This window comes from Alternaria incomplexa (genome assembly GCF_024043165.1).
Source record: "Alternaria incomplexa strain BMP 0042 chromosome Unknown scaffold_3, whole genome shotgun sequence".
In the NCBI taxonomy this organism is placed as follows: domain Eukaryota; kingdom Fungi; phylum Ascomycota; class Dothideomycetes; order Pleosporales; family Pleosporaceae; genus Alternaria; species Alternaria incomplexa.
The window spans coordinates 2,431,523-2,444,475 of record NW_026249852.1 but is presented as its reverse complement, the minus strand read 5'-3'; the positions used below and the strand labels follow the sequence as shown (position 1 = coordinate 2,444,475).

At 52.4% G+C, this 12,953-nt stretch overlaps 6 protein-coding genes across 6 annotated transcripts; 3 read left to right on the top strand and 3 right to left on the bottom strand.

Moving 5' to 3' along the window:
- Nucleotides 1–625: 625 nt before the first annotated feature.
- J4E90_003183 (uncharacterized protein) lies at nucleotides 626–1,489 on the top strand (the record flags this gene model as incomplete). Its single annotated transcript, XM_051432754.1, has 2 exons — nucleotides 626–630; nucleotides 667–1,489. The coding sequence occupies 2 exons, from the start codon at nucleotides 626–628 to the stop codon at nucleotides 1,487–1,489; spliced, it is 828 nt and encodes a 275-aa protein (XP_051294176.1).
- Nucleotides 1,490–5,260: 3,771 nt separating this feature from the next.
- On the top strand, nucleotides 5,261–6,730 carry J4E90_003182 (uncharacterized protein; the record flags this gene model as incomplete). Its single annotated transcript, XM_051432753.1, has 2 exons — nucleotides 5,261–5,264; nucleotides 5,301–6,730. The coding sequence occupies 2 exons, from the start codon at nucleotides 5,261–5,263 to the stop codon at nucleotides 6,728–6,730; spliced, it is 1,434 nt and encodes a 477-aa protein (XP_051294175.1).
- Nucleotides 6,731–7,226: 496 nt separating this feature from the next.
- On the bottom strand, nucleotides 7,227–8,201 carry J4E90_003181 (uncharacterized protein; the record flags this gene model as incomplete). Its single annotated transcript, XM_051432752.1, has 2 exons — nucleotides 7,227–8,101; nucleotides 8,195–8,201. The coding sequence occupies 2 exons, from the start codon at nucleotides 8,199–8,201 to the stop codon at nucleotides 7,227–7,229; spliced, it is 882 nt and encodes a 293-aa protein (XP_051294174.1).
- An 876-nt stretch (nucleotides 8,202–9,077) lies between these two features.
- Nucleotides 9,078–9,727, bottom strand: ADI1 (1,2-dihydroxy-3-keto-5-methylthiopentene dioxygenase; the record flags this gene model as incomplete). Its single annotated transcript, XM_051432751.1, has 2 exons — nucleotides 9,078–9,647; nucleotides 9,698–9,727. The coding sequence occupies 2 exons, from the start codon at nucleotides 9,725–9,727 to the stop codon at nucleotides 9,078–9,080; spliced, it is 600 nt and encodes a 199-aa protein (XP_051294173.1).
- A 673-nt stretch (nucleotides 9,728–10,400) lies between these two features.
- J4E90_003179 (uncharacterized protein) lies at nucleotides 10,401–11,074 on the bottom strand (the record flags this gene model as incomplete). The annotated part of the gene is made up of 2 exons (XM_051432750.1): nucleotides 10,401–10,715; nucleotides 10,763–11,074. The coding sequence occupies 2 exons, from the start codon at nucleotides 11,072–11,074 to the stop codon at nucleotides 10,401–10,403; spliced, it is 627 nt and encodes a 208-aa protein (XP_051294172.1).
- Nucleotides 11,075–11,618: 544 nt separating this feature from the next.
- Nucleotides 11,619–12,922, top strand: VRG4 (GDP-mannose transporter into the lumen of the Golgi; the record flags this gene model as incomplete). The annotated part of the gene is made up of 4 exons (XM_051432749.1): nucleotides 11,619–11,861; nucleotides 11,910–11,997; nucleotides 12,047–12,430; nucleotides 12,483–12,922. The coding sequence occupies 4 exons, from the start codon at nucleotides 11,619–11,621 to the stop codon at nucleotides 12,920–12,922; spliced, it is 1,155 nt and encodes a 384-aa protein (XP_051294171.1).
- Nucleotides 12,923–12,953: the final 31 nt, after the last annotated feature.

Below are 12,953 nucleotides of genomic sequence, written 5' to 3'. Positions count from 1 at the left end.
TCCCCGCCTCGCCTTGTCTCTTTTCTCCGGCAGCCCTCCCCGAACCGCCTCATCCTCTTGTGCCTCTCTGTTGTTGTCTCTGGTCGCTGCAACTGCATCGTCCGCGTCTGAAGCCACACCGGACGATCTGCTGCACCGCCGCAACCCTCCCCGGCCCACCCGCTACCGTGCGACAACCAAGTCAGCCCGCGCCTGCCTCGTCCTACGCCTTCCCTCGCATTGCCAGCTCGCGCCTTCCCTCTGGCACTGGCATGAAGGCATAGCCCACACGAGCCCTCCACCGTCGCTCGCTACATTCTCAACTCAATATCACATACCATGGGTACGTCGAACCCCAGACACCGCCTAGACCCTTGACACATGGGCGTCGGCATATCACCTGTCAGGAATAAGACACACCAGGACTAACTGAACACGCAGTTGAGAAGCGCCCTTCAATCGAGGGTCTCGTCGACAATGTTGACCCCCGAGAGTCCCACGAGCTCGAAGAGCTGCCCACTTTCGAGAAGCCCGTAGCCGAGCCTACGCCAGTACCGCTCAAGGAGAAGTTGATAACGTGTTTTTGGATCGCTCTGAATACGCTGTCAACACTGGGCTTGATCTTCCTGAGCAAGCGGTATGCAACATGCAGTAGAGCTAGTGGGGGACCCGCTGACAGTCGGATAGAGTGTTCAGCGACAAGCAGCTCAAAGGATGCCAGCTCATGGTCGTCATGTGGCATTTCACAGCCACCGGTCTCGTCCTCTTCATCTCGACCCTCCGGCCCTTCCATGCCTTCAAGGCCGTACGGCTAAATGTCTGGAACATGCTGCCCGTCTGCGGCTTCTTCGCCGGCTACGTTGTGCTTGGCAACCTTAGCTTGACCTTCAACTCGATCGGTTTCTACCAGCTCTCCAAGGTCATGACTACGCCGACTGTCGTCCTCATCAACTTCGTCCTCTTCCGAAAGCAGGTTACACGATACATGCTGGCTGCCATTCTCGCAACATGCATTGGCGTCTCCTTCACCATCAACGAGGCGGCCAAGACTCAGCTATTCGGTGTCATCGTCGCGACCCTGGCATTCTGCAGTACCGCTCTGTACCAGATCTGGATCGGCAAGAAGATCGAAGACTTCGCCGTTTCGCCACCCCAACTCCTCCTCAACCAAGCGCCAATCTCCGTCTGCCTCCTCATCCCCTTCGTGCCCTTCTTCGACACCATCCCGAACCTATCAACCGTACCCACCGACATCCTCTGGAGCGTATGCGCCTCCGGCATCATGGCCTCGATGTACAACCTGAGTCAGTTCTTGATCATCGGTCGCACCAGCGCCCTCACCTTCAACATTGTCAGCCACCTCAAGACCATCATGATCCTGAGTATAGGGTGGTACAGCGAGGGCAAGATATTGAGCGGAAGAGAATGGTTCGGTGTACTCCTCGCGCTTGGCGGTGGATGGGTGTACTCGCATCTTGCGCTCAAGGCGAAGAAGCAGGGCGGAAAGTGAGACGCGAAACGACATCATTGGAGTCACACGCGCGTGCTTGGGGCAGACTTAGTTACGTCGTACAACGAGCGTCTTGGGCGGATACGAGAGGTCTTCACTTCTTTGGCTACTTCCACGCTTTTTTCGCATTTCTGGATCGAGATTTCACGGCAGACGTGTTAGAATGGGGGAGTTGCAGCCTCTTTTTTGATCAAGACTTTTTTACGCCTTTTCTACCCCCGCGAAAAAGAAAACTTTACGACGACTAGATTGGCTGAACGGTTCGGAAACCACGGACGCTTTCTTGAGACCTTTCTTTCTAGGGGCGGTTCGGCCGGGAGTTTGGAGACCCCATCTTTCTTGTGTGTATGCTTCTAGCATCTTTTTCCCTTGCTTCTCTTTTTCCTTTTATATATTCGGGTCTCTGTGAATGTTATCGATCGACACGGCGCTATATACTCCAATGACATAATTTTGAAAGTTCAACATGCGGGTTTTCGTCGTATGTGAGATGGGAGGCTGTGAGGTGGTACCTATTAGCCATTCCGATTGAAGTGAAGACTTAAGGCAAACCGGGGGCGCCTTACCCTGATTTCGGCGCAATACACGTATCGCAGGCGAGTTACGTATCTCTATAGCAGACATGACAGCATCGCATTGTATGTACATCACTACGCAGGTCCCCCTTCATTGGACCCCACAGTATACGTATGTACTACCTCACAAGTCTACCAGATTCATTCCTCGCACCAAGCGATCGATCGGCAATGATACACAGCCACAGCTCGCCATCTTAACTCTCTGCCTGACAGCTTTCTAGATGCGATGCTAACTCCATAGTAATGTTCTTCGCTGCTTCCATCAGAGATTGGTCTAAACCCGATGTAGCACACCGAACCATAGGTTTCGGGCCGAGTAGGCTTTGGGTCGTTGGATCACCCGTGGACCGCGTTCGAGGGAAAAACGTGATAAGCGACCGGGACAGGAGGATGGAAGTCGAAGGACCAAAATCCCGACCTACAAGGTTTCGTTCAGATGTTGCAAGTTTTCGTGCTGATAATAATGTATGCTGCAGAGCACCTTTTCCGTGTCTTCCAGCTTGCCAGGCGTCCACGTGTGGGCTTGACGTCCCACGTGATCGGCAGAACGGGGGCACAGCCTCGCTTCTAGCGTCCTTCCCTCCACCTACTACTACTGTGGACTCAGCCCTGCGAGGCTCATGTGGTAAATGATGTGCACAATTTGTGGCATTGCGAGACCTTGTGCGCAGTATGTGTGCGCTCGATTACTTCTTAATCCGTGTTGGTCGTTTTGTTGATCCAAAGGTGGGGGATGCCTTATCCGAGTAAACGAACTGGACGAACTGGATTGGGTAGTGGTCGGACGCTGGACGCCTGGTTGCTGATGGGTTGGGGCTGGGGCGGTCACGTTTGTGGGATTAGTGGGTGATGCGACTGGATGTCGAGTGTAGGTGGGACTGGATTGGGGTAGGTGTTGTGACGGTTGTGGGTGCTGTTGTTGCTGTATATGGGGGGCCTGATGACAGTGCTGTGTACGGCCAAGGCAGATTTTGTGGCTGGTAGTGTGGTGAGGTGAGCATGATGAGTACTGTGGGTGGTATATAGGGTCTGGGGATTCTGTGGGAGGATAAGGGCATATCATCATCACGAACCAGTTTTCATCCAGTCGTACATCACTCATACAAGCACACGGATCTTCACACTTCACTCATCTCAAACCCATATACCTTTGGATACCAACATTACCCAAGGCTACGCTTGACAAAGTCATACGATCACACATTCACATCCCGCGATCTACAAACCTTCATACCGACAAGACAAACCAACACCCGTCAAAATGGGCTGCGGAATGTCCAAATCACCCTCCGAATACCCGCCCCCGATGCGGCAAACAAAGGTCTCGAAGCGCAACAAGCGGCATTATGGCGGTGGTAGCGACACGGGAGGCGCATACGCATACACAGCAGGATATGGAGGCGGCGGTGGCTTCTTTAGTGGAGGAGATGGTGGAGGTTGCAGCGGTGGAGATGGCGGCGGTGGTGGAGGTGGAGGAGGTGATGGAGGCGGTGGTGGTGGTGGTGGAGGTTGCTAGGGGATTGAAGGGTATGGAGATGGGGATGTGAAGGGAGGGGGGTGTGGTAGTTCTGGGATTGGCGTTTTGGGTATACCATTTGAGGGTTTTGGGGGTGTGGCATTGGGTTCTGATGGCTTTAGTGATCGTTCTGGATTATCAAAATTTCGAATATTCCTTTCATGTGCACTTTACGTATGCGATGTTCATAAGTTTGAACTTGGTTTCGTGAGTTGCCTGCAGTGTCCACGAATCTTGGAGCCGATGCATATGGATACAAGCTCTGCAACTTCCTGTTCTTGAGACGCGACTGCAGGGCGACCACCGCTTTGGGCCGAGGTGAAAGCCGGACTACCAAATGTCCAGTTTCTGTTCGCGAAACAGAAGCCTGGAACCGGCTGATCTTTGCGGTAAGTATGTTGAGCTTTCGGCCCTTAGCTGTTCGAACCTGCCTAATTCTGTGCGGCTGAAGCATGCTTTAGGACCTTGGAAGGATTGCCAAGTCAGCTGAGGCATTCGTATACGAAAGCGACGTGCCTTGAAACACACAAGAGTTCTATGTTTCCCGATTTCTGTAAAATAGGTCGGTACTACTGCATCGATCAGGTGCTATCGCAAGCGGCTCGATTCGTTAGCATCTTGGGCAAGTGACGATGACGTCAGACTGGTCTGAGCTCGTAGAGCGCATGGCAGACGCTTTTGCCCGAGGGGTAGAGGAATCTCGGGCTGCATCATCGCCGGCGCGTGCGGGTATGATCTCGGATCATCTCCAAGCTTCTCCTGATGAGCAATACCGCGTCGAATCCGACACAAACGACACAAAACAGCCTCCCACAAACGGAGGAGACCAGGAAACCCCATCATGCATCGTATGCCACCATTTCGCCAACGGCTTCGAAACCAGCACGCCAACGGCAGACTTTCTTGTTTCTGCCGGCGAATGTCAAGGATGTTCAATAATCTTGCAGGCTCTTGATGCCGTCACCGATATTCGACGGCCGGAATTCACGACTATCGATATTAGGCGCAAAGAGGCGGTTGACCATTGGCACCTTTTTGACCCCCAGAATGTCTTAAATGTGGCCTGCAAGCAGGAGGGTGAATCATATGGCGGTGGGGTGCTGTTTGGCCGGAAGTATGTTGATAACAGGCCGAATGATTACCAGATCTACACTCCGGTTGGTAAGTTCTTTACAGCTAGTCAGGCTTCTTTCTATCAGCCTAAGTCACCTTTAAAGGAATGAGGAATGAGGGAGTGTTTGAAAATGATGCTAACAGCCTAACAGATGCTGGAGAAGACTCTGCTATTCCATGGCTCGGTATACGCAATAGTGAAAACGACAAGTACCGAGAGCTATTAAGCAATCTCGAAGATCGTTTGAGTCAAGCGCGCAGCTGGTTCGAGCAATGCAAGGCTGATCATTCGCTGTGTGCACCAGACAAGGGTGAATGGCCACGTCGTGTCCTAGATCTCGCAACTGATCCTATCCGCCTTGTGGATAGCGCATCGATTGCATCAGACTCACCACAACATCGGGAAGGTTACGCTTGTCTCAGTTACGCATGGGGCACGACCGGCTCCCTCAAGACGCTGAAAAGTAATCTCGAGACCCATATGCAAGGCATCGATATTTCGACACTCCCTCGCACCCTCGCCGATGCCATCCACGTGTGCAAGGCTTTTGGCTTGCGATACCTATGGGTAAAGCAACCAATACATGAACTGTATCTATCCCAGAAGCTGACCTCATACAACAGATTGATGCGCTATGCATAGTACAAGATGATATACAAGACTGGACGGACCAAATTCCACGCATGAAGTCCATCTACCCAGGAGCCGAGCTGGTCATCTCGGCACAGAGTGCATCCAGCGTCCAGGAAGGATTTCTGTCCCTCAGCCCTGCCGCGAATGCACCCCTCAAACGTATTGAGGTACCCTTTCACATGCCAGACGGCACGTCTCGTACAGTTCAACTCTCCATTCGCGAGCGAGAGGAACAATACTGGAGCAACCCAGCACATCATTCGTCGCGCCCCAATATAGAAGATGTCGACATCGACGAACTTCTCACCCCCCTCGCTACCCGCGCATGGGTGTTTCAAGAGAGCTTCCTAGCGCGCAGAATACTATATGCTACACCATCTGAACTAGCCTGGCAGTGTAGCCAGCACGAGAGATGCGAGTGTCGGAAGGAGGCAAATGAAAACGCCGTTCGATATATCGGCGAAGACGACCATTTCTTCAACGTGCGTACTCTTGGTCAACTACTCTGTGTAGAAGACTCCCGCGCGACCGACCAACCCAATTTCAACCATTCGAAACTATGGGCCGAGATTGTAAAGCGGTACTCGGAAAAGAGACTGACCAAATGGACTGATCGCTTAGCCGCAATACAAGGCGTAGTGGGAGCGTTGCAGCAAGCCATGCCTGACAAGTTCCCGGAGGCAGACTACCTCTTCGGGCTCTGGAAATTGCAGCTAGAAAAGTGGCTGTTGTGGCTTCGTCCCCATCGGAAGCAGCCTGGCGACTCAGAGGCAGTTGCTACACTGAGGAAGATGGCGCCATCTTGGTCCTGGACGACGACTATAGGAAACATCATGTACTATGAGTTTATCTTTGATCCGGAAGTTGTAACTTACACACGAGTCGTGAACTGGGAGCACAAGGAGCCTGATAGCTCTGAGACAGAGGTATTTGGAGCGGGCAAGTGTGAGTTGACGCTCCTTGGTTTTTGCCTCCCGGTTCGGTTACCTTTTTCGGGTCACGAGGATGAGATGGGGTTGGGTTCGTATAACCCTTTCCTCATCCCCGAACGCTATGCATCCTCTGATGCCATCGGCCCCGCAGTCATCGACATGATACCAGACGACCCGACGGACACAACCGTGTTGTCCCGCGTCACACATTTCGCGCCTTTAGTAGGCATCCCGCAAGTGTTCGGCGACAATCCAATGTTGCGTTGCCAGGGCTTGTTTCTGGAAAAAATAGCTGGCCCAGAAGATGAGGGAGGGCCGAGTACTTGGGAAGTTGATGGTGTCACTCTCAAGGTCGAGGGTACGTTCAAGAGAGTGGGATTTGGCTATGATGATTGCAGATATATGCATCTTGGCTGGGATGATATCGAGGACCAACAGAGCGAGCTTCGTGTATTTAAGCTTATTTGATATAGGACAAGGTGTAGGCGGGCGGTGACACTGTGTGTGGATGTGATCAATGAAACCAGGAGATGTTTAAGCCTATCGTGTCATTTCTGCACCCGAAATGCAAAGCTTCTCGAGTCAAACTGCGATCTCGTTGACCTATTATGTCATTGTTCTTACACAAGACGCTGAGGAAACGTCATTGGCAACATAGCGACACTAGCAAGGCTCTACTTGAGCCAAACACGCAGATGTTGATGTCACGTCCTGAAGAAGGAAATGGTATAGACGGGCTAGATGAATACGAAAGCGTCTGGATAAGTCAACTGCTGCCTCATATGACTCTCAGATAGCTACGGCGTACAATGGCATGATACCTTGAAAGCGACACGATGGTTCGTCGCGAACTATCCCATTCTACTTGTAGCCTCAAGTTCGAATAAACCCCCGATATCCAGCAGCCTGTACTTTCTTACTCCTCAGACAGATCATCCAGCCTATCGTCTTCTCCTTTCTTAGCCTATACAACTTCTTTCGTAACGCTGTTCTTCTTTGCCTTCTTAATCAGTCGTGAAGAAGGCAAGACATGAGACGGTGTATCATCCTCCGTTTCACTCAACTTCCGCTTCTGAACTACGAGCTGTGCGCGTCCATGTCGAACCTGCTGAGCAACACCAGTCACTCGGGCATCTCGTTCATCTACCGTGGTCGGTTTGAAACGGTCGACAGGCTCAGCGCGAATCCTAGCAATCTCGCTCAACCCCTTGCGCTTCCGGTTCCGAGCTACCTTCTCCTCTGCAATCTGCTTCGGGGTCTTACGCTTCTTGATAGAAGGAGACGAGCCTGAGACTGAAGCTGAAGATGACTTGTTGCGACCTTCTGATACATCGATGTCAACAGGCTTTGCCGTGCCGCTGCTTTGGCCTGACTTCTGAGTTCGCAGCAGCGCTTCCCCAGCCAGCTCTCTGCGCCGCTCAGCCGCATTGATACTCTCGCGAAGCGCTTCTTTCTCATCGACAAACTTGCTCTCCTTGCCACGGTGGGTCTGAGAGTACATGTTGCATAGCTCTCGGGTCAAGCGTTGCTTCGCCGGAGGTCGTCGACACGCTATCCCGCGGTCGAAGTCTCGGCTCACTCGCTCATTGTCTAGCCGAGTGAATTTCTTGATTATCCTCATCGCCAAGGCATCAGCCATCTTAGTAACATCTACGCCAGCGCAATGTTGATGCTCTGCCCAAGGTGAGGGGTCCTCGTATTTTTCAATGTTGAGAATCCATGAGCCTTTTCGGTTGTCGGGGTCGTTCATGTTCCAGTCCAGAAATAACTCCAAGTGTTGACATAATGGCACTGAAGAGTATTGGTCCCGTTTGGATGGCAGATGGTTGGTAATCTTGACTGCGAATGGATGGCGTTCGAGGAGGGGGTCCTCCGGGTGGTACTGGTCGTTCTCTCGTGGGGCCTTCTGAGCACGACTCAACCCGATCGCACCAGGCATACTGGGCTGGATCCGTGACCTTGGAGTATCCGCCCGTGCATCTGATCCTTCTGATCCCTTCCTCTCTGCTGCGTTTGACCTCTTCCTGTCTTCCGTAATCATATCGCGACAGGTCTTAGCCTGAGCCATGATATCTCCGAACGAGGTCTTGGGACGGGACTCCCGAACGATAGATTCTTCATCCTCAGACTCAGATTCGTACGCTAGCTCTTGAAGATTCCTCATGCCTGTGATGTACAAGTGCTGACCGTTAGATGTTTTTGGCATCTTGGCGAGACGACGTGTGTTGTAGCGGGTATGTATTTTGCGATGTGCCAGACAGTTGGCTTGGGCGATGTTGAAAAGCTGGATGGTGGACAGATTAAGCTAGGTGGTGTACATGGCGCGGCTAAGAACGACTCGAGCTGCGGAGCGCACAACGATAAGAAGGTGAAGAGGCGTACAAGTGAATCTGTGTACAAGCCGGGGGCCCGGCGCATTGAGACAATACCATTGTAGAGTCAAGTTGTATTGACGGGCGTGACTCGGTTTCACCTTCACTTCTGGTGGTCGCGCATCGCTGTAACAATTGGTAGCAGTTGGTGAAACAATGCTATTGTCATCGATCGGGAAGCTGTCGCGATGATTGTGCAGAAACATAGAGGCAGAGTCGAGGCAGGAGAGGAACTCGCAGGGTTCAATAGACTTGAGAGCGATTCAAATGCTCCCGACGGCGTAATTGAACCAAACCGAGGTGAGAAAGACTGTGGGGGTTCAATAGACTTGAGGTAAAAGTAAGTGCTCACCAGGGCGTGGCTGAACAAGCTAGAAAAGAATGTCTAGATATCATGTTGTCAATGCTGGAAAATGAAGAGCAGATTCGCAAGCAACCGAAGTCTAAGCTGCAACTCCCTGCTTAGCTTTCAAGTACTCTGTCAAGTACTGCTTCCGGTACTGGTTCTCGTCCGTCTCCTTTCCCCTGTTTAGCGGCGTCCACTTCGGGTCCTCCTTGAACAGCCGCATAGCCTTGATGTACTGGCAAGACATGTTAGCACTCTCGACTCCCATGTTTTTCCAATTTTCTAATTCACTCACGTTCTGCTCATCAGTAGTGAAACGATGGTAGATCCCCGGCGGCAGAATGATCAGATCACCCTTCTCAAGCCAAATCCGCACCCAGTCATCGCCCTCGCTCCTCACATCAAAGTAGCCCGCACCGTCGAGGATGTACCGGATCTCCTCATCTTCGTGTAGGTGTTCGGAGAAGAATGACTTGACTTTTTCTTCGTAGATGTCGCCCATCTTTTCTGGGCTAACGATGATCTCATCCCGGTTCTTGTAGTTGCGCGATGTAGCAATGGGCTCCACGCCCGAGACTTCTGGTACGCTGTGGTAGATGACACCGAGCTTTTCTAGGTAGTCTGGGTCGACTGAGCGGCCGGAGTCATGGGGTTGGCGTTGGTCGCCCTGTGGAGGTTAGGTCATGTGGATGTGGAGACTGCAAATCGAACACTTACAGGGAGGTTGTCAAACCAGTATGCCTTCATTTTGCAGTATATAGTATCTTTTGGCTGTAGGTTTCGCGAGTAAGGTATCACAGCAACGTGTTGTGGAGGTTGACTTTGCCGTTGGGTATGAAGGAAATAATTTGAGATGCCCAAAAGCACGTGGCGAATGGCGTCATCGGGATTACCCAGCGGGGGTAAGCTAGTCAACCGCCTGAGCGCGACATTCACCACAACCGCCCAAAACATGGAGACTGGAGAGGTAGCTGCTGATGATAAATCATACTCGTACTGCTGTTTGTGTATGCAGGTTCGTCTAAGATTGCTGCAGCTTTTGTTGGAAAAAGAAGAGAGGCATAGTACAGCACGCCTTTTCGCAACAGATCAACAACACATCGCACCAGAAAGCGAACAGATGCTCCTTGCGCTATCGGTCTGATTGATTGAACGAATGATGTCTCGCAGCGTTGATTCTCGTGCTAGCTGGGCATGCGCAGTTCGTTTGGACACAATCCTTCTCTTCCAAGTAGTTTGTTTGCATGTTGAGCATTCCAAGCAATTGACGACGCGCCTGCTGCACTTCCAGATTATTGCAGCTTTGCAAGCATACATACAGTCTTCGTTCTTCCACGCGCCTCCCCGTCGTCTCAGCTCAATGCCTCTTCCAGGCATTCGGTGTCGCTTACACTTCAGCCGAGCTGACATGTGGAGATTATCAGTCCCAGTCCAGATCCTCGTCTTCTTGCTGCTGAGCCCTGGCGTTCTGCAATCTCCGCCTCTCATCCTCTTCGTTGACCTTGTTTCTCGCAAGAACGTTTGCACGAATCAAACGCGCCTCCAGATCGCGAGTGGTGAAGCTTTGCTCAGTGTGGCCGAGTCCCTCAAATCCAATGATGCGGTCAGCTCCGATACCATCGATGAAGGCTATGACACAGGGCAGAACTTGGACTCCTAGGCGTGTGACTAGGAAAGGGCAGTTCTCCACATTGATCTTGAGGAAGCGGGCCTCGTAGTGAGATAATGCAAGTGACTAGATCGTTGTTAGACAATGCCTTTTGTAGCAGTGTTCGTTCTTACCTCGAGATGTGTGTCCATAATACGACACCGGTTGAAGTCGGGCTTGAAAAAGTGAACAACACACAATTGCGTGCTTGTGGTGATATCCATCAACGCCTTCTCATCCTTAATCTCCGTGTATCTGCCATGCTCGTTCTCTTTCAGCCGCCGCGCCTTGTCATACTCGTGATGTAATTGCTGGAGTCGTTGCTCGCGGAAGGCATCTAATTCCTCGTCGTCTTCCAGAGACGCAATAAGCGCATCTTCGTCTGAGTCGTCGTCGCGCGCAGCACGATCAACGAGGGAGGCGACTTTGGGATCTAAGGCGGACATTTTTCTGGTTTTGTCTGGGGTCGCTTGTCGAAGGATCAGGGGAAAGAGTACAGGACTCGATAAGGAAAGTCACGTGGCGATAGGCTACCGGAACGAACAACGCGCGTTTACATACGCTGCTCGGTAGCGTGCGTGAATTGCCCTGGCCGTCTAGAGCTTACGCTACGCGTTGCAGTGAGGGCTAGCAGTGAAAAATAGAACACACCTCGTAAAGGCGGCAGGGTGGTGCTGACAGAGAGTTGCTCGTATTCAAAGGCGGCCTAGCGGCGTGTGAAATTACCACTACCAACAGCAGAGCAACTCCAGGCCAGGGGAGAGGCAGCGCTGAGACCCACCCACTTCGCGTCCCTGCGCATCTCTCTTGCGACGCCCGTCTCCTTCCTTCTGGTCCCACACTCCTGTCTTTTCTTCTTCACTCGACCGCCCCTCCTTCCACGTCGCACATACGCCGCCACACACCTGTCCTCTCCCCGGACATCCCCGTCTCGCTGCCGCATACCACAACTCTCCACACGCGAGCGTATAGACCCCCCTCTCCACCACCATGTCCGACGACAAGAAGAGCGACGACTACAGGGTCGATATGCCCTCCGGCAAGGAGTTCCGCGCGGCGTCGCCCCCTACTCGATCAGCGGGCTCAAGCCGCGCGGGAGGTGTAGCCATCACAGAGAACCCAATTGCTGCGGTTCTGGCATACTGTGGATCTTCCATTATGATGACCGTTACGAACAAATACGTCCTTTCCGGCGTCGACTTCAACCTCAACTTTTTCCTACTCTGCGTACAGGTATGATCGTCCGCGAATGCTACAGACCGCCATTCTAACGCATTGCAGTCTGTCGTCTGTGTAGCAGCCATTTCGATATGTAAAGCCCTTGGTATCATCAACTACCGCGACTTCAACAGCGACGAGGCAAAGAAGTGTAGGTCCAATCTACCATCGACCATACGGCAATATGCTAACATCGCCAGGGTTCCCCATCTCCGTCCTCCTCATCGGCATGATCTACACCAGTACCTGGGCGCTCAAGTACCTTTCGATTCCCGTCTACACCATTTTCAAGAACTTGACCATCATCCTGATCGCATACGGAGAGGTGCTCTGGTTTGGCGGTGCAGTCACACCAATGGCGCTCTTCTCTTTCGGACTGATGGTCCTCAGTTCCGTCATTGCGGCCTGGGCAGACATCCAGCACGCTTTGTCGAGCATGGGTCACGCTGCAGAGAAGACCACTGAGGCCATGTCGACTCTGCACGCCGGATACCTCTGGATGATGTTCAACTGCTTTTGCTCGGCAACCTACGTTCTGTGCATGCGCAAGCGCATCAAGCTCACCAACTTCAAGGACTTTGACAGTAAGTTTATCTAACACCGAAACCAAATGGAGCAATTGCTAATTTCGAACAGCCATGTACTACAACAACCTCCTCACCATCCCGATCCTGCTCGTCGCCTCCATCCTCGTCGAAGACTGGTCCTCCGCCAACGTCGCAAAGAACTTCCCCGTCGAACAGCGCAACACCGTCATCATGGTCATGATCATCTCCGGTCTTTCCACCGTCTTCATCTCCTACACATCCGCCTGGGCCGTCCGTGTCACCTCCTCGACAACCTACTCCATGGTCGGTGCTCTGAACAAGCTGCCCATCGCGCTCAGCGGTCTCGTATTCTTCGATGCGCCCGTCACCTTCGGCAGCTGCTCCGCCATCTTCGTCGGTTTCGTCAGTGGTCTCGTCTACGCCCTCGCCAAGGTCCGCCAAAACAGCAAGCCCAAGACCGTCCTTCCTACAACCAACATCCCACTCAGCGCTAGCAGCCGCAGTATGCAGGACAGCCTGAAGTCATAGGAGAGTAGTCGTAGGCCAAATTTTTCAACGA